Source organism: Poromitra crassiceps, assembly GCF_964638095.1.
Source record: "Poromitra crassiceps genome assembly, chromosome: 21".
NCBI lineage: Eukaryota > Metazoa > Chordata > Actinopteri > Beryciformes > Melamphaidae > Poromitra > Poromitra crassiceps.
The window spans coordinates 24,309,485-24,329,728 of NC_139638.1; the positions used below are offsets into that span (position 1 = coordinate 24,309,485).

A 20,244-nucleotide genomic window follows, 5' to 3' on the forward strand; every position below is an offset into this window, starting at 1 on the left:
TCCTGGAACCCTTGAGGGTAAAAAACTGGTCCATTGGAGTGAATGGAGATGTCACGACTCTTCTACTGTATATACACGGCTCTGGGCAGGAGAAGAGGCCAAAATGCACAGAGCATATTTTAACGGTCCCTCCTGAATCCTTCCGCACTTCACCTCCTGGTTAAAAAGCAGCACACATGAATATATATAACATGACATGGTGGCTTAACAGGATCCTAAAAGCATCTAGCATTGTTCATTTTTAACAGGACACTTCTCAATCCCTGCTGGTTTTAAATCAGTCTGAGCCGTCTGCTCACACTGATTTATGCCTGATTCAAAGTGAATGTAATTACCCACCTAGCAGGATGTATAAAACCAGCAGTACTGTAGGTCCCGAGGACCAGGATTAAGATCCACTGCCTTAAAACCCTTCTGCGTGGTTGGGGACAAAAAGTGTCCTTTTTTATTTCCCTATTACGCTTATTTTTGCAGTTTTTTAGTCCGAACAGTATGAAATGTGGCCTATGGGGTGGAAGAAAAAGTTACCCTTGTCATGCTAAGGACACCACCTGTCCTCATTGACTCCCATTCAAAGTGCCCTTTTTGGGCCCCCAGGTTTTTTTTATTTTCTTTACACAGAGCATGCATTACCAAAGAGTATGCTCTCATCCTGGCCCAGAGACCTTGAAATTGTCTCAAAAAAGGCAATAGCTCCACCCCGGTGGCAGTTGGTGAAAATGACATGGCCTCAATGTTTTATGTCTTAACTTGCCATCATTTTTGCATAAAAGCACAAATGTTCTTGATGTTAGGCATTCATCCTGGAGTCAAGGTTTTCACTGTTTTACTATTTTCCAGTACTCAATTTCATGCAGTTTACTGCATCCCATGCGTTTGGAGCGTCGACCTGCTTGCTTGGCACCAATGAGGACACACAGCGTGAACTATGTCATAACACACAGAATGTACTCTGACCTAGCACATCGTGTGTGATTCATAGTAGCCTAACTATGAATCATAAATATGTTGAAATGGCTCTCGACAGCCAAACACTATGGTGACAAAGCAATGCTTTGCTTTCACTGCAAATCATAAACAAACAAAAAATAAATGTGTACAGTATACATACACTGAATGGAACTATTAATGGAATCAACAAATATAGTTTCATCAATGTTTATTGCACTCAGATTATCAACAATACAAACATAAAATGTACACAGAGACACCTCTAGAGTGATTAACATATTGTAAAATTCACAGCCTGCAAAGGACTTGACACCTGGGAGTTTGGTTGTGCACACGGACGTAAGGACATATTGCAATACCACAGTTCAGTAGTATAAATCCATGAACTCTGAAGAAGTAGGCAGGAAAATAAGCCCCCCCCCCCATAAACAAGGTATTTTTGATGATAAAACCAGATAATGTAGGAAACACTGATGTTCAGCAGTGATACAAGGACACTTGATTTTTCTAGCATTTTCTTTTTGCCTTTTTTCTGTCAATTTAGAATAACATAATTATGCACTGATACTTGTAAGGTATACTCTTAGCGACTTGAATGAAGTAATAAAGCGACTTGAATAAAGTATAAGCAGTGGGGAAAAAAAGTAATCTTAATGACAGGGTTGGCATGCAGATGAGATATTTTGTGGCTATATCCTGAATTAAAATCATCTGGTGGTGTGACAAAGTATGACTTAACAAAAGATATATCATGTGGGGGCAGGGGGGGGGGGGATGAACGACTACTGTGACAAACTTCACCTGATACTTAAATTGTCTGTCCCGTCTTCTATACTTATTTAGAAAAAAAAATGCATACAACGTATTGTTTGTAATACAGCTTGAATCTCAGAGATGTATTTGAATGTGTGTACCTGCGCTCCAGGTGCAGATTTAAGGTCAGCAATGTGAATTCCTTTCATCAGTACCATTGGAACTGAGTAAGTGTGTTCTATGCACTTGGGAGCGGGTTCAACCTGGATGAGAGCAGACGTAATGCCTCGGAGAATGCATATTCACTCTTTTTAAATTAATCTCATCAATCAATTTAAAACACAGCACCTGAAAAAGGCGATATTAATGCAGATTCAGCACCCGTGTTAGACAGATCTAGGCTATGTAGTGCTTTATTGATAGCAGGGTTTCAATGATAAACTCAATCCCCCACTATGTAGTTAGGCCACTAGTTATTTTTGATTAAATGTGACTTATATTGTTATTTTGCCTGAACATGTTTTCTTTCTCATGCTTCATATAGCCTCAATAATTAAATAAATAAAACTCTTTGGAAAAAATACAGTATTGCTAGAACAACCCCCCCCCCCCCATGTTGATTGACACTTTCTCAGCCAAACACTGTACATTACTGCTGTATACTTGGCATACCTACAGTACCAAACCCGGGACAACTTTTCCAAGTGCCCCACTGGCAGTGTAAAGCCAATGACATTAACCAATCTTAATAACACATTTGGTTTGGAACACGCTTTTCATTCAAAGCAAATATGCTACAGGGGAAGAAGGGGGTGGGGGAATCACAGACACACCATTTTAACCACCAAGAAAGAAATCAAGAGAAGACAGCAGAGTGTGTTGATGTGGGCTGGAGGGGGGTAATGTGTTAAAACGTGGGGGAGACAGGGAGCCATCGTACCGACCGGGGGTCGTTTCCTCAAAGCAGTTGTTGAGATGCTATGGGACAGATGTGGGGGCTTGTGTATTGAGGCAGTTGCTCATTTACAGTTGGGTGTACTGGCGTAGACAGAATGTCATTTCATGCTGACTGATGGCGCAGGGTGGCACACCCGGGAATAAAACAAAATGGGACCAAGAAGTGAACTGTGAGGGGCTCCACAGGTGACGAGGGACATCTGGGATCTTGCAACCTCTTCGACAGACCGAGTCCTGCCTGAGAGAGTTAGGACTGAGACTAGCACAAGATGGAGGAGTGAGGACGTTCAATGGCGCTGTGGAGGTGTTCAAGTAGGACATGATGGTCTGCAGGCTGCGACTGGAAATGTGTAAGACGACGTTGAGATTGAAATGGTCTCGGAGCTGATCTGCAAACGATCGTTCCAGAACCTTGGACAGGAAGGTGATGTAGAAAGAGACGCCTGGAAATTGACCACAACCTCGCGGTCCAGAGATGTGTGAATGAGTGGAACAACCGAAATGGGATATGGGGACCTTGCAGAGAGGTTTCCTCATCTTGCCTCTTTTAGTGGCTTGAGTGAAGTAGTGTCCGGGACGTCCCAGGCAGAAGGTTGGAGGAAGGACCAGAGAGAGAACAGCTTCTGCAGATCAGACAGCAGGATGTTAGTGACCTTGGATCTCAAAACATCACTGAAGCTGTTACATTGCTCCCCGATGGTCTAAAGTGGTGACAGATTGTGGCTGTTGTGCACACAATGCAACACTATCCGTAAGGCTAGTTACTGTAGGCAGTCCAAAATAAATCAATAGAAACAAAAAAGGTCGATAAATTACACATTTCTTGTCAAATTCACTAAAACAGAGCCTCTAACTTAATTCTCCGAGTTCTCAAAATAAACGTCCTGTAAAATGTCAAATAAATAGAAACAGGCTCCGTTTGCATTTATGATATCCGGCTCAACGTGGATTACAATGTTGGTTGAATAAATAAAAACAGCTGTTTAAGTAGACTGTAATTAAACAAGGTGTTTCCTGGGCAACACTTCCAGGCTGGCACAAGAGCTGTTTCCTGATCACATCAAAGAAAAAGACAAACATCCCAAACCGCTGCAAATGAAATAATCAATGCCATCCTTTTCTTGCACGTTTCTGAACGGGGCCCCAAATGCACAGTCTCATTTCAATAGCATTATATTCTCTTGGAGCTGATGGTGTAGTTCAGCCCCCATTCTTGATTTAAAGATCCAGAAGTTAACTTTTACTAACAATCTATACGAATGTTTTCTGCAACTCACTCATTGTTGATGCTTAGTTGGTTAGTAATCTCTTATTAGCTACCCGGACAGTAAACCCAGTGGGGTTTGCCCCATCACAACCAGACACCATCGAGGCTAACTTTGACGCTGCCAGCTGCAATCAGCAACACTAATGTTAGCGTGTGCTACTTCACCCCAATGCTAACAAACAGTGATGCGTCAACGATAAAGTGCTTCACAGGCCATAAGCCTCGGTATGCTTTATTTCACGTCAATAAATGTTCATATTCAGCTGTGTTTCCTCTCATCTTTACAAGGTAAAGTTAAGAACGCCATGCATTGCACACAGTGAGGCTGAATGGTGGGTAAGCAAGCAGAATAGGGGAGGGAGGATGGTTCTTTACTGGGCTGGTATGTGATATTATGAAATTATAAATCAATCATTCTTTGTGCCTGGATTGGCTGTTCATAACACCAATTAAGGGTTCATTTATAAATGTATGTAACAAACTTGGTACATGTTACAATGTTGTCAAGTCTGCTTTTAGTGCTGTTATCCATTCAAATGGGATCAAATCAGACAGGAGGCAGCTTGAATGATACCTCAGCTAAACTCCAATAGGCTTTAAGCTGATCTAAACAGACTCGAAATCAGGGGTAGTAGTGATATAAATGTTATTAGATTAGCTATTAATTAAGCTGGAGTGAGAGTTGTTTGATATTAAAGTAATAGATACAACAGTGTGTTTTCCACCTTTCGCAAACATCCCAACCAACACATCCCTACAGTAGTCAACCTCTCTCACACACTCAGGAGACACATGTGCAAGATGTTCTCCTAGCAGGTGGAGGAGCGCCTCTTCTGGATGTACGAGTAGACTTTGACACAGTGGTCCCAGCAGTCCAGCACCAGCAGCTGTCCTTTCTGAGTGATGGCCACGCCCACAGGGCAGCTCAGCCCCTCTGCCTGGACAAGAACTTTGAATCCGCCCTCTTTGGGAAACTGGAGGACTTCCTTCCTGCCGCTGTCGGCCACCAGCAAGTCCCCGTTGGCGTCCACGCACATGCCCGTGATACAGCGGAAGTCCTCCGACTCGGAGAAGAAGTGGCTGAGCTGCTTGCCCAGTTGGCCGTCGGCGCCCACCGAGCCGATGGAGAAGCCGCCCTCTAGGTGGGGCTCGTTGGGACGTTTCTCGAAGTTCACCGCCAGGCCCTGGGTGAAGTAGACCGTTCCGGCCGCGTCGCACGTCACAAACTTCGGCCGCACGGCGGAACACAGTCGGCTGTAGCTGACCACGCCCACGTTGCGGTCCACCGCCAGGCACCACAGCTTGCCGCCTTCCACGTCGGACACCACGAACTGGCCCGACGGCATGGCGGAGATGCCCCAGGGCTTAACCAGCTGGTTCTTGTGGCAGGCCACGCAGTTCCCATCCATGGTGTAGACTTTGACCGAATTGTCGTAGCTGTCGGTGATGCCGATCAAACCTTGAGCGGTGACGGCGATGGACAGGGGAACGATGTTGGGCAGGTCGGCGCCCAGGAAGCTCAGCACAAAGTTGTCGATGCTGCTGGCGTTGCGGCGGATCTCGCGCTGGAAACCTTTGCGATTGAAGATCTGGATGCGGTAGTTGCCGCGGTCGGCCACCAGGACCTCGCCCTGTGGTGTCACGCAGATGCTGGCGGGCGAGCTGAACATGCCAGGCAGGTTGCCCTTACAGCCCATCTTCTTCACAAACTGGCAGGGCTGGATTCCTGTATCAGCCCCGGCACCCCCGGGTGATGGCTCCCCGCCATCCACAGACTTTGACTTGAAGCTGCCTGGCGAGGCACACACCGCCTCCTCTACAGCCGCAATCATGTCAATGTCTCGGTAAAGATCCATCGGTGTCCCGATTGCCCCACCTTCTGCCCCAGCTACCTCCCCTACAACCCCCTCAAGCGCGACCTCCAACCCACTGTCCTCGTCGTCCGTGTTGACGGTGCACGTGTTGGTGGTGAGCTGGCCCACCTCCAACGCTTTGGGGTGCTCTGTCCTGACCAGCTCGGGCTCTTGGAGGCTAAACGTGACGGGCAAGCTGCTCCTCAGGTCCAGCTCCTCGTCGTCGTTGCCCCCGCCGTCGTCCTTCAGCAGGGCGACGTCGCTTTGCTTCACCCGCATCGTCAAGTAGTCGCAGCGCGACACCACCTGCACCTCGGCGATGTTGAGGAGATACGTCTGCTCCTCCAGGATCTGCTCGTTGAGCTTCTCCACTTCCGACATGGAGGCGGCGAACGTCCGTCGAGAGCGGCCGAGCTCCTCCTGAAGACGGAGCTCCGCCGTGGCGTAGTCCTGCTGCGCCGCCCTGCACTTCAGCCTCAAGTTGTTGGAAATGCTGTCGATGGCCGTCTTTTTCTTCTGAATTTGGCCCATGGCCTCACGCAGAGCGGCCAGCTTGCCGCCCAGTTCTTTGCGCCGCTGCTCAGCGGCCACCCTGATTGGCTGGACCGAATGTCCTTGGTGCAGGTGACCCTCGGTTTTACAGAGGTCACAGAGGACCGCGGCGCAGTCGTGGCAGTACTGGCGCGGGAGGCGGTTGCAGCAGGACGTGCACATGAGGGCGGCGGCGGCGGCACTGCAGGAGCTGGTGCAGTCCAGGATCTTCAGCACGGTGAGGTTGTCGGGCAGCTGCGATATGCTGCTCATGCGGGAGACCTTGCTGCAGAAGGGGCAGCGCACGCCGTTGATGGTGCTCGCCAGCAGCTTCTCCAGGCACTGCCTGCACACCGTGTGGCCACACTGAAGGAGCTTGGGCCTCATCTGGTCCTGGTTGTAGGTCTCCAGGCAGATGGGGCACTCGAGCACCTCCCGCAGTAGATCCGGGTCCAGAGGCGGGGGCGCCGCTGCCATGATGGCTCTTGCTGCCTCGGAGCGGGAAAGAAGGAAGAAAATAAGAGAGGGATCATGTGTCGTGTGATATTTTAACGTTGTATACTGTGACATTTCACACTGATGAAGGCAAAACAGTTGCTAAACATGTCCACCTGTTATTTATGTGTGGATAGACCTTATTCGATTGACGTCACTCACGTACGGGCACGCCCACCGCCGCCATATTCTCGACATAGCGCTGCAGCTTTAAGCGACAACCTATGTGAGAGCAGCGTTTATAGGAAGCTAGCCGCCGTTAGCGTTACCTGTATCATTCCAATTGTGTTCGGATGGTGACCTGCGTTAGGCATGGCTGTAGGTAATGACAGCAATAAAGTCCCCGTGGTTTGTTTCTATCTGTACCGTCCACAGACGTGAAGGGAGCGAGACGGAGGATACGTCAGCACAGGAGAGGTGTGTGGATAGTTGGGAGAGACAGGTGAAACTTTCTGACAGCTCCTCACAGCAAAGTCTGTTCACCTAGTTTTTTCTTTTGTTTATTATTACAGGCATTAACGGCAGCATACAAACAACAACTCTGGGTTTTTTATTGCTGTCATCACTATCGCTATTTTGTAATGGAACAGAAAGGACAATAAGGCCGTTACTATAGTTGTCAGCTGCAGGACGGTATGTCAACAATATGGCGCTGTCCGGGGTTAGAGAATAAGGTCTATACTGCGTTCAATTAGTGATGCTTTCCATGCACTTTAATGTATTTATACTGGCTGTGAGTGACATCATATTTTGCAGCAGTGGAAATTGAAAATGGGCAGCCTCAGATTTCACAAGTGCATTAGGAAGACTGCATTGCATTATCTATCTGCCAACGTCGTCGTGGCATTCATTTGATACACTAGGGATACCTAGGCTCGCCCGCTCTGTGGGCTCGCCATCCTGCCGTGCCCGCAACTCGGCTGCTGTGTGGCCAAATGAGACCAGCATCACTGATGATGTCAGATTTATGACATCACGGATGAGGTCACAGTGGGATTTATGACATCACAGTGGGACAATCACAGTGGGACAGAGAAACAAACAGAGCCCCAGCTCCCATTTATATACTGATGATTCACAGCCACTGTGTGTGGCTTGAAATGTTTTTACACTACCAAACCGTTGCCTAGTTGATTTACAGCTTGGTTACTGGTTCAAAACTATTTGCGAGCCCAGCCTTATTCTAACACAGCAAGCTATCTCCATTTCGTTTCAAAGTCAGCTAGTCGTCTGGATGCAACATCTTATGGGGGGTTATCATCACTGCCCGTGACCGAGCGTTACTGATGGTGATGGCGATGTGGCCAACAGGAAGCGATCTGCTATCAGGCTAGGTAAATGCTGCAGCTAGCTGTAACGTTACCACTGACACTGGCTACATCTGCCTTGACAAAGAAAATAGTTCCCGTAGCTATTTGCAATATCAGAAAATAGGCTGTCAACTAGCGAGTTGATATTGTGTTAAAGCTAAGCTAATGGTACCTTGTTTATACTGATGTCTATGTAGCAACATCTTGCTCGCTTGTTGCTGCTAGTTAGGTTAGCAGCAACGTTAGTTGTCCTGGCTGAAATGGCAACTAAAGAAGCAGCCTCGGTACAATGCGCTCATATAATATTTGCCATGGATTTTGACACACGTGCAAACGTTCAAAAACGCAGCATGAAATGTGGCGTGACGTCTCGTATTGTGTTGAAATACCTTCTTCTTCAACGTAGGCCGGTTGTTTGCCCAGAGGTTTTGATGGGTGCTGTCTGTCTTGACTCTTGTCTGTTGCTGGCTGCTATGGAGCGAGACTGCGGTGTTGACGACGTAGGACGTAAGCACGCACAGGCTGTGACGTGACGTGACGTGACGTGACGCGACGCGACGCACGGCTCCGAGCCATACGGCTGTTTTCATTGGCTGCTACCTTGTGCACTGCCAGGCCCATGGTGCTGAAGCGGTCTGAGTGCAGGCCATTCTTTCCAGCAGGATATGGGATTTCACTCATATTTGGCTGGCATCATGTGCAATTTAGCGATTCGCTTTATTTTCCTAATCCCCAACATTCACACAGTATGGGGGAATGGGGAAGGGGGCGGGCCACTGAGTCTAAACATGGGCTAAGTGGCTTTGATTCACTTTTATGCATAGTCAGCAGCCTCTAAGAAGGCTGCAACTGTCAAGGCTGAAATTTTAAACTAAACTACTTTATTCGTGATGGTTATTTGTGATCCAAAAAAACAGTTGTAGTCATTTTAGAGCTCTGCAATTAAGACCTACTTATGGTAGTCTGTCCTGCAAAAAGAGATATGTAAGATTATTCAAGGTGAGCATACAAGAAAACATCCCTCATTTGGGGGGAAATAGAGAGAATTGTGACTGAGACAGATCCAGGTGTGGTGAAATGTTGCAGTGTATGAAAAAGGCAGTAATTCTAGAAAATGGCCACTAGATGGCGGAAAACGTCTTCCATATAATTTGTTGTTGTGGAACAGTTGCACATGAAGATTGAGACCTGGATATAATCCGTTTTTATTTTATTTGTTTATTTAATACAATGACCATTTATTCACTTCATTTGTATTTTATTTCTGAGATAATCAGGCATAATGATCTCCAATTTAAATTCTTCTTCTTATTCCTCTCTTTTTTTCTGGTCTATGAATGCAATTAACCATTCTAGGCAACATTGTATTCTAGTAGGTGAAGATACACTTTCTGATGCACCTTAAGTTTTGCCATGCCAATTTAATTTAATTTGAATTTATTTTATTTTATTTATTTGTTGTTATAATTGTTTACCAAATACATGCACGCAGATACACACATCTTTTATCATCCATCTAGCTATACCAAGTCACATGTTTTCATAATTTAGCTCCAGAATAGCATAGCAGAATCCATTAAGAAAAAAGGTTACATCATCTCTCCCTTTTCATTTGCTCTTTGCTTGCAATTTCCTTGCAGCAGGCTACGCATTTGCGTCACTGACCCCCCCCCCCCCCCCCCCCCCCCGCCCCCGCCCCCCCCAAATCAATAGACTGTGCCAAATTAATAGGCAATGTGATCTGCATAACTGCCTAACAGGGGCCTGTTTCAAGCGGGGGGCTCATAGTAGCCTGGGTAAACCCATCCCCCACGTGACCTGCTCTCAGACCTGTTCTCAGTCAGAGCAGGTCGCCTGGGGGCTGGGTTTACCTAGGCTAGGCTCATAGTACATCTAGCACTTGCAGAACACAGCCACTTTTATGAAGCAATAAGAACAATGCCAACACTAACAAAAGTCTAACAACATCTGTACGAAATTACCTTGGACGTTATCTGACACTTTTTTGCTGTTGTTGCCTGGGCAACGTCAGCCTGGCCAGAGGGGATGGAGTCCCTGATGACTTTATGCTAGTATACAGTATATATTATACCGCGACCAGTCCACAAAGACATTTTAATTAACAAAGGCGATGCAAAGATCAATGGTTGGGAAACGCGCCCCATTTATCTCTTCACTGTGTTTAGTGACCGGACGGTAGCAATACATTCACTCCATAAAGCAGAGTGGCAAAATGGTCGCCCATTCATTTAATTCCAGACACGGAAGTGTGCTCACAACTTAATGTGCGTTACCTTGTGATAGAGTGCCAAAGTCACACCCTCTTCGGGGGTTCGGCATGGGACCTAAGAGATTTCATTCCCCATGCATTTCCCCATAGACTTAAATGCTTCTAGTTAGTTCAATGACGTTCATCATGTCTTCGTAAAACAAATAGACAGTTTTTGTTTTCTTGTGTTCAGACATATAGGTTTATTAGATGTTTTTACCTTGACAGTTTCGGCGATAGCTCTCGCCTTCCTCAGAAGCAGTCTACTGACAGCTGGGTATGACGTGTCAACCAGTCGTTTTGACACGACTGGCCGGGTGCCCAGCAGAACCGCCAGGTCTGCCGCGCCGGCAGTCGGTACGGCCACGACACGTCACAGTGGGCGTGGCCGGCGCGGCAGACCTGGCGGTTCTGCTGGGCACCCGGCCAGCTGTGTAAAAACGACTGGTTGACACGTCATACCCAGCTGTCAGTAGACTGCTTCTGAGGAAGGCGAGAGCTATCGCCGAAACTGTCAAGGTAAAAACATCTAATAAACCTATATGTCTGAACACAAGAAAACAAGAACTGTTTAAATGCTTCTAAATAGTTTTCCTTGGTTAGACCAAGCGATTCAGCGATATTTGGAATCAGGGGAGACCGCGTAACATTTCACTCAGACTAACAACAAAAAAGCGGATACAAAAATCTACGTTTTCTTTTTTAAGTTTTGCTCTGAGGGAAATGTTCTATGGTCTCTCCTGATTTTAAATATAGCTGAATCGCTTTGTTTAACCAAGTAAAAGTATTTTTACAAGGACTTAACAGAACGTCTATGAATCTCTTAGCCCTAGTTCACAGTCACACCATATGCCGAAGCCATGCTCAAGCCACGCTGAAGCCACTCAGTTTCATTTCGGCGTCCTTGTTAACAGGCGAGACCGTTCACACCAGCCGCACGCGTGCCACGCTCAAGGCACGCTCAAGCCACGCTGAAGCTGCGCTGAAGCGATCATTCAGGATTCTGTTCTATTTTCCAAGCGCGAAGCCGCCAGGCATGAAGTCAATGCAAGTTGTGGGGAAAAGTGAGTGCTTATTGTGTGACCGGTTTAGCGCGACACTCAGCTTCCGTTAAGTGCAGCTTCAGCGCTGCTTAAGCGCTGCTTAAGCGCCCGGTGTGAACAGAGGCTTTAGGTCCCATCACGCCGAAACCCGGAAGACGGCGTGACTTTGGCACACTATAGGGTGTCAGCTTTGGTTAAAAATGTCAATGAAACTTTCCATAGGAAAAACACAAGGACAGCTATACTCCAACCCCCAAAACCCACAGAGCTTTTTAAGTTCCTCCACAAACACTTGAAGGAGCCAAGTCTTTTATCGAATGCCATTGTTGACATAGATGGGAAGCTGCAGCAGTCTGGGGCTGGAACGGCGCGCGGGGAGGGGAGGAGGGGGTGAGGGAGAGAGGGAGGGAGACGGGCTAGCCGCAGCCAACCTGAGCTAATCACAGAGCTTTATTGTGAGGACCGGGTGACGACAGCTCCTTTCTGTGTCTGTGTTGCCTCAAGAAGTGCGTGTAATTGGGCTCTTACGGCCACCCCTTGAGCCTGTTTACATAGCATGTGAAGTTACCCCCCCCCCACCACCACCACCACCACCACCCCTTCAACGTCTCACACACACACACACACACACACACACACACACACACACACACACACACACACACACACACACACACACACACACACACTTATGCATGTACATACTTGACTCTTCCCTCCTCTCTCTCTCTCTCTCTCACTCTCACACACAAACACACACACCAATTTCAATTATTCTCTCTAGCACTCAATTCCTGCTACGACGGGTTTATTTCGTCTAGCCCAGAGCCGTGTATGTAGAAGAGTGGCGACATCTCCATTCACTCCAATGGACCTTTTTTTTTTTACTCTCAAGAGTTCCAGGAAGTAAGGTCCTGGATTAAGCAGCACTGTCGAGTTGCAGCAAAATGGAAAGTTTGTGTTGTACTTTGAAAGGGTTTTTTTTTTTCAAGAATCAAATTGTACATTATCAGCTTTATTTTAGCATTCAAAAGTAGCGCAAGACCCCTTCCTTCCTGGCTGTTCATTGGCTAATGAGTCACGCGTTTTGGTCCTCCGCTGACGCCACTCTCTCTCTAAATTGCTCTGGTCTAGCCTATTGTCTTCATGCCCTTCTCTTAATTTCAAATTTCGTCTTCTTAGAACTGTCATTTTTACCCTTGATGGGTCAGAGAAATAAAAGAACACAGAGTTGTCACTTTCTCTTCATCACTTTCAGTTGTCACTCCTGTAAGACTGATTAGATGCTGAGGAACTGGAGCTGAGACAGGAATCCCACAACTTTACTTTTAAATCCTCCTATTTTCATCCATTCCATATTCTCACCATTTACAGGCTTAATCTGGGATGACGTTTAGGTCATAGGTCATGCTTCTTAAGGGTAGAGTAATATAATGATTTTTTTCAGCTCTCTATTTGGATCATAACGAATGTGTTTTACTTACTATTTTACTATCGAACAGAATATGAAAACAAACTTGTTCTGAGATAGAAAACACATCTCAGATGCATTGTTTTGACGTTCCTTTCTACGGCTGTTTTGTGTGTGTAATGTTGGAGTTAAGTTTTTGTGCATTTTCGGTGCACGTGCAGTCACTTTAGTGTATAATGGTGCCTTTACTCATGAAAACCACTTTGATAATCCATTTGTGGGGGAAGAGAACCTGGCTGTGAGAACACTTCCTCCTCATGCTACGTTTGTATGGTGTTGAAATGTTTAACTTCAACTTGCACAATATTCATAATAATATCTTGCATGCTTTTTCTCCTGCAAATAAGATTCATTGGAAAACTCTTCCTCTGACTAGTCCTCACATCCCCCCAAAAACTCATTATGATCTCCGCCTGTGTTATGTTTTCTCGCATCTTCCCACCTGTGGACGACCCGTTTTCTAACTGTACTTGCTGATGGCAGCAGCTGTACAGCACAGAGCTGGGCATGTGTTTGCGTTTGAGAAGGGGGCTTGACGTTTACCTGTCCCATTCCTGTCCTTGGGTTAATTTACTGAAAGATTTGCTAAATTAAATGAGTGAAGTTATGACTTTCTCCCTCTCGTCTGCTTCTGCGCACACACACGCACACACACACACACACACACACACACACACACACACACACACACACACACACACACACACACATACATAGACACACACACGCACGCACGCACGCACGCTATTTGAGTTCATGCACAGTATGTTATCTTTTTTGCCCCTGTGAAATAGTTTGAAGGCTGCTCCATTTCAATATGATTAAGGGCATTTCAGGAAATGAATAATTTGAAATCATTACCTTAAGCTGGTCCCAATTACCCTACCTTGAAGAATGTCATTTGGAAGAGCTTTCCCCCCCAGCTCCCCTCCCCCTCTGGCCCCCTTCCTCCTGTAAACTGTAGCCCCAGACCGTGTGACTGGGTTGTGAGTTTCCCTTTCTTTCACTGGGTGTGTGTGTGTGTGTGTGTGTGTGTGTGTGTGTGTGTGTGTGTGTGTGTGTGAGTGAGTGTGAGTGTGAGTGTGAGTGTGAGTGAGTGTGTGTGTGTGTGTGTGTGTGTGTGTGTGTGTGTGTGTGTGTGTGTGTGTGTGTGTGCAGACGTGCGCGCGTGCTTCCATGTGTGTGCGTGTGCGTCAATGTCATTAAAACAAAATAAAAAAACAACGAATGAAAAATGCCAAGCTATAATAAGCTTGGCATGTGTGCGTGTGTGTGTGTGTGTGTGTGTGTGTGTGTGTGTGTGTGTGCATGTGTGTGTGTGTGTGTGTGTGTGTGTGTGTGTGTGTGCATGTGTGTGTGTGTGTGTGTGTGTGTGTGTGCGTGTGTGTGTGTGTGTGTGTGTGTGTGTGCATGTGTGTGTGTGTGTGTGTGCGTGTGTGTGTGTGTGTGTGTGTGTGTGTGTGTGTGTGTGTGTGTGTGTGTCTGTCTTTCTGTCTTGAGTTGAGCATGTGTTTATCGTGAGTTGCATGAATGAGTGGTCTCTGCGTGTGAACCCATTTATGATTATTGTGTCTATCAAGTGCATTATCCATCAGTCAAAAACATCAGCATAACCACTATGGACGACAACATACTGGGATGCATCGGAAATCATGTGTGCGAAATCACAGCAATGTCACTCTAATATCAGTTATCGGTATCTGCCAAAAATTGTCTTATTGAGAGGACGGTAAATCTATGATTTATGGGCTTTTCCAATTCTCTTTGAGATAAAGAAAGACATTCCTTTTTTCAAATTCACATTGTTTACATGTGTTTTTCAGTATGTACTAAATCTGATTATCATAGGAAGTTGTTTTCATACAGATCATATATAGACATCGGTAAATATCAGTTATCGGGCCATACAGCACCAGCTATTTTAATATCGGTTATCGGTATCGCCCCAAATGTTCACATCGGTGCATCCCCGCGAGATACGTTGAAAATCCAGCGAGACGACCTGTATAGGCGATCTAATCTATCGTTTTTCAAACCGCTATATCAGTGGGTTTAAGGAGAAATAACACCTACTCGTAAATCCTCGTTAAATATCCTTAATTTCCCCGCGCATGACGCAATCCCTGCATCTCCGAGAGCGGCCCGAGCGATGACGCACGCACGGGCGTCCGCAGCGCCGCGGCAGCAGCAGCAGCAGCATATGTCAGCGGGTTTTCCGACGCGAACGTAAAAGTGCAACCGGACGCTTTTCCGGCCCCCGCTCATTTGTTTGAGTGTTACTGGAAAAGAAGCCATCATCACTCATTTGGAAAGCTAGCTCGCTTTGCGTGTTAGCCTCTGGTCTTGTAAACGCAAATATATACACACACTTACACAGGGAGAGACGCCACAAAAACACATTCGCCACATCAGCACAGCTGGCACATCTGTTCCACCCCCGACACGCGGGTCCCCGATGTCTCCACCGAGGGAAACAGTCAACACCCAATTAGCCCCTTTCTCCTATTTCTCCTCCCTCCCTCCCTCCTCCTCCTCCTCCTCTTCTTCTTCTTCTTCCTCCACGCCACATTGTTGTTGTCCTACTGACAGAGGAAGTGATGAGCGACCCCAGTGTGAACATCAAACACCGCTTATTGACACTCGGGAGGAGGAAGCCGTTGACCCCCACATCCATCCCCTCGCCTATAAAAACCCATGACAGTGAGGGATTGGATGTTTTTTCTTCTTCTTCTTCCCGGCTGCGCCCCGAAAGTAGATCCAGATGCTCCACTACGCCCTGTCACTCACACCGTGTGCCGTATTCAGATTCAGGGGTCTGTCGACTGGAGCTGGGTATCGGTTCAAATTTCAAGAATCGATTTGATTTCCGATTCACAAGGTTGCGAATCGATTAATCCCGATTCGATTTGATTCGATTCCGATTCGATTAATTTCAATATCGATTTGGTTAGTGATACCAAAACGTGTTTTTTGAGCTGCAACCTGAATTACATGACTGTCCAGTTATGTAACACAGGTATCCCCGTCTAGAATAAAGGATTTTTAATATTATTCAGACAGAGTGCCTCGGATGTCCTTCTCTGCTCCATTCAATACCCGGGGAACTTCCTGCAACCACACTGGACAGCTACCTCTTTTTTATCTTATATGTAACACAGGGGTTCCCAACCTTTTTTGCGCCAAGTAGATACATGGGGAAAAAAAGTTGTGGACCGGTTGTCAATTTTAATATATTTACTCACCAGGTGGTGACAAAGGGTAAATAACAGCCTTTTCATCTGTCAATAAAGACACTTTCACAATTATGCACAGTGATTTGATTTCAGCCTATATCATTTCTAAAAGTAGATATTAATGATCAAACATTTCCATTTATGTAGCCTACAGTATTTATGTTTTTGTTTCAACTACAAACATAATAAACGTAACTTGAAACTATGTTTCAACTACCACAACCCACTAACCCTAACCCAAAAATAATAATAATAATAATAATAATAATAAAAAAAATCGATCTCTGGACATATTAATCGATATCAAAGGATTAAAATAAAAATCGGAGAATCGATTTTTTTAACCCAGCCCTACTGTCAACTCACACTGTGTGCCGTATTCAGATTCAGGGGCCTGTCACTCACACTGTGTGGCGTATTCAGATTCAGGGGTCTGTCAACTCACACTGTGTGGCATATTCAGATTCAGGGGTCTGTCAACTCACACTGTGTGTGTATTCAGATTCAGGGGTCTGTCAACTCACACTGTGTGGCATATTCAGATTCAGGGGTCTGTCACTCACACTGTGTGGCATATTCAGATTCAGGGGTCTGTCAACTCACACTGTGTGCATATTCAGATTCAGGGGTCTGTCAACTCACACTGGGTGTGTATTCAGATTCAGGGGTCTGTCACTCACACTGTGTGTGTATTCAGATTCAGGGGTTTGTCACTCACACTGTGTGCCTATTCAGATTCAGGGGTCTGTCACTCACACTGTGTGCCTATTCAGATTCAGGGGTCTGTCAACTCACACTGTGTGGCATATACAGATTCAGGGGTCTGTCACTCACACTGTGTGTGTATTCAGATTCAGGGGTCTGTCACTCACACTGTGTGCCTATTCAGATTCAGGGGTCTGTCAACTCACACTGTGTGCGTATTCAGATTCAGGGGTCTGTCACTCACACTGTGTGTGTATTCAGATTCAGGGGTCTGTCACTCACACTGTGTGCCTATTCAGATTCAGGGGTCTGTCAACTCACACTGTGTGGCATATACAGATTCAGGGGTCTGTCACTCACACTGTGTGGCATATTCAGATTCAGGGGTCTGTCAACTCACACTGTGTGCCTATTCAGATTCAGGGGTCTGTCACTCACATTGTGTGGCATATTCAGATTCAGGGGTCTGTCACTCACACTGTGTGGCATATTCAGATTCAGGGGTCTGTCAACTCACACTGTGTGGCGTATTCAGATTCAGGGGTCTGTCAACTCACACTGTGTGTGTATTCAGATTCAGGGGTCTGTCAACTCACACTGTGTGGCATATTCAGATTCAGGGGTCTGTCACTCACATTGTGTGGCGTATTCAGATTCAGGGGTCTGTCAACTCACACTGTGTGGCGTATTCAGATTCAGGGGTCTGTCACTCACACTGTGTGTATTCAGATTCAGGGGTCTGTCACTCACATTGTGTGGCATATTCAGATTCAGGGGTCTGTCAACTCACACTGTGTGTGTATTCAGATTCAGGGGTCTGTCACTCACATTGTGTGGCGTATTCAGATTCAGGGGTCTGTCAACTCACACTGTGTGGCGTATTCAGATTCAGGGGTCTGTCAACTCACACTTGGTGCGTATTCAGATTCAGGGGTCTGTCACTCACATTGTGTGGCATATTCAGATTCAGGGGTCTGTCACTCACACTGTGTGCGTATTCAGATTCAGGGGTCTGTCAACTCACACTGTGTGGCATATTCAGATTCAGGGGTCTGTCAACTCACACTGTGTGCATATTCAGATTCAGGGGTCTGTCACTCACACTGTGTGTGTATTCAGATTCAGGGGGCTGTCAACTCACACTGTGTGTGTATTCAGATTCAGGGGTCTGTCAACTCACACTGTGTGTGTATTCAGATTCAGGGGGCTGTCAACTCACACTGTGTGTGTATTCAGATTCAGGGGGCTGTCAACTCACACTGTGTGCGTATTCAGATTCAGGGGTCTGTCAACTCACACTGTGTGGCATATTCAGATTCAGGGGTCTGTCACTCACACTGTGTGGCATATTCAGATTCAGGGGTCTGTCACTCACACTGTGTGGCATATTCAGATTCAGGGGTCTGTCAACTCACACTGTGTGGCATATTCAGATTCAGGGGTCTGTCAACTCACACTGTGTGGCATATTCAGATTCAGGGGTCTGTCAACTCACACTGTGTGGCATATTCAGATTCAGGGGTCTGTCACTCATTGTGTGCATATTCAGATTCAGGGGTCTGTCACTCACACTGTGTGCCTATTCAGATTCAGGGGTCTGTCACTCACACTGTGTGCCTATTCAGATTCAGGGGTCTGTCAACTCACACTGTGTGCATATTCAGATTCAGGGGTCTGTCACTCACACTGTGTGGCATATTCAGATTCAGGGGTCTGTCAACTCACACTGTGTGCGTATTCAGATTCAGGGGTCTGTCAACTCACACTGTGTGTGTATTCAGATTCAGGGGTCTGTCACTCACACTGTGTGTGTATTCAGATTCAGGGGTCTGTCAACTCACACTGTGTGTGTATTCAGATTCAGGGGTCTGTCAACTCACACTGTGTGTGTATTCAGATTCAGGGGTCTGTCACTCACACTGTGTGTGTATTCAGATTCAGGGGTCTGTCACTCACACTGTGTGTGTATTCAGATTCAGGGGTCTGTCACTCACACTGTGTGTGTATTCAGATTCAGGGGTCTGTCAACTCACACTGTGTGTGTATTCAGATTCAGGGGTCTGTCACTCACACTGTGTGTGTATTCAGATTCAGGGGTCTGTCACTCACACTGTGTGGCATATTCAGATTCAGGGGTCTGTCAACTCACACTGTGTGGCATATTCAGATTCAGGGGTCTGTCAACTCACACTGTGTGGCATATTCAGATTCAGGGGTCTGTCACTCACACTGTGTGTGTATTCAGATTCAGGGGTCTGTCACTCACACTGTGTGGCGTATTCAGATTCAGGGGTCTGTCACTCACACTGTGTGCGTATTCAGATTCAGGGGTCTGTCACTCACACTGTGTGCGTATTCAGATTCAACACACAGGAGAGAAGGCTATAAGGGAGAGGGGGGACTTATGGTGAGAGTGGGAGAGAGATGCCTGTTGTCGAGCTGCGACAATAAGCCGAAAATTAATTTGCCAACTCTTTGCTTTATAATTGATTAATTGTTTAGACTCAATTGGGGGGGATACAAATACAAAAATTCTGTGGTTCCAGCTTTGAAAATGCGAATATTTTCTGGTTTCTTTAGTCTTCCATGACAGTAAACCGATTATCTTTCGGTTGTGGACTGTTGGTCGGGACAAAAGAAGACATTCGAGGACGTCATCTTGACGTCTTTGGGGAAAGTGGTCAACATTTTTCACCATTTTAGGACATTTCAGAAACCAAACGACTTAAGCCCTATGACACACTCACTCTTTTTTCCCTCCTCTTCCATTCCCAAAACAAATTGATCATTGTTGTTCACTTTGTTTACCTTCATCTGAACACCCCCCCCTACAAACCCCCCCCCCCCCCCTCCCCCCATTTTTTTTGCCCCGCCCCTCCAAATCCCAGAGGCGACAGACCAGGGCGTCGGCGGAGGCGGGCGGCGCGAGCTGAAGTCCCTCCCCTTCATCAGCTACCTGTCGGCGCTGCTGAAGAGCCAGCTGCTGTCGGAGGACCTGGTGAACGGCGTGGAGATCCGCTGCGAGGAGCAGGGCAGCTGCCCGGCCGCCTGCCACCTGTGCCACCACCAGGCGGGGGGAGGAGCGGGAGCGGGAGCGGGCGAGGGCGGCGGAGGAGGAGGAGGAGGGGGAGGGGGAGGCCGCGGCGGGAGCAATGGCAGGAGCGGCGAGCAGCCCCCCTCGCCCACCCCCGTGCTGCTGGAGGTCAGCCGCGTGGTGCCCCTCTACAGCCTGGTCCAGGACAACATCACCAAAGAGGTGTGTGGAAACAAACGCTGTGGGGGTGGTGGGTACAGGGATGCTGGAAGTCAGTGACATTTAAGGGGTACTGAGAGAAAGTCTATGTAATGCATGTATGTAATGTCCACCCCCACCCCCCCAAAAAAACAAACACCTGACCTCATGACC

General features: G+C 46.8%; 2 protein-coding genes across 2 annotated transcripts in view; one reads left to right on the forward strand and one right to left on the reverse strand.

Annotated features, from left to right (window-relative positions):
- Positions 1-20,244, forward strand: part of astn2 (astrotactin 2) — a gene marked incomplete at both ends in the record, with an annotated part of 632,381 nt that overhangs the window by 496,751 nt on the left and 115,386 nt on the right. The window contains one exon of the mRNA XM_083657387.1: positions 19,727-20,094. Within this exon, the coding sequence (XP_083513513.1) occupies positions 19,727-20,094 (368 nt within the window). The remainder of the gene's footprint in view (positions 1-19,726; positions 20,095-20,244) is intronic.
- Positions 1,151-8,583, reverse strand: trim32 (tripartite motif containing 32). The gene is made up of 2 exons (XM_083657770.1): positions 8,507-8,583; positions 1,151-6,804 (listed from the first exon to the last, which is right to left on the reverse strand). The coding sequence occupies exon 2, from the start codon at positions 6,787-6,789 to the stop codon at positions 4,738-4,740; it is 2,052 nt and encodes a 683-aa protein (XP_083513896.1). The 5' UTR covers positions 6,790-6,804; positions 8,507-8,583; the 3' UTR covers positions 1,151-4,737.

Excerpts from the sequence above, each read along its gene's own strand:
- trim32 (XM_083657770.1), bottom strand. The coding sequence starts at position 6,789 with ATGGCAGCGGCGCCCCCGCCTCTGGACCCGGATCTACTGCGGGAGGTG.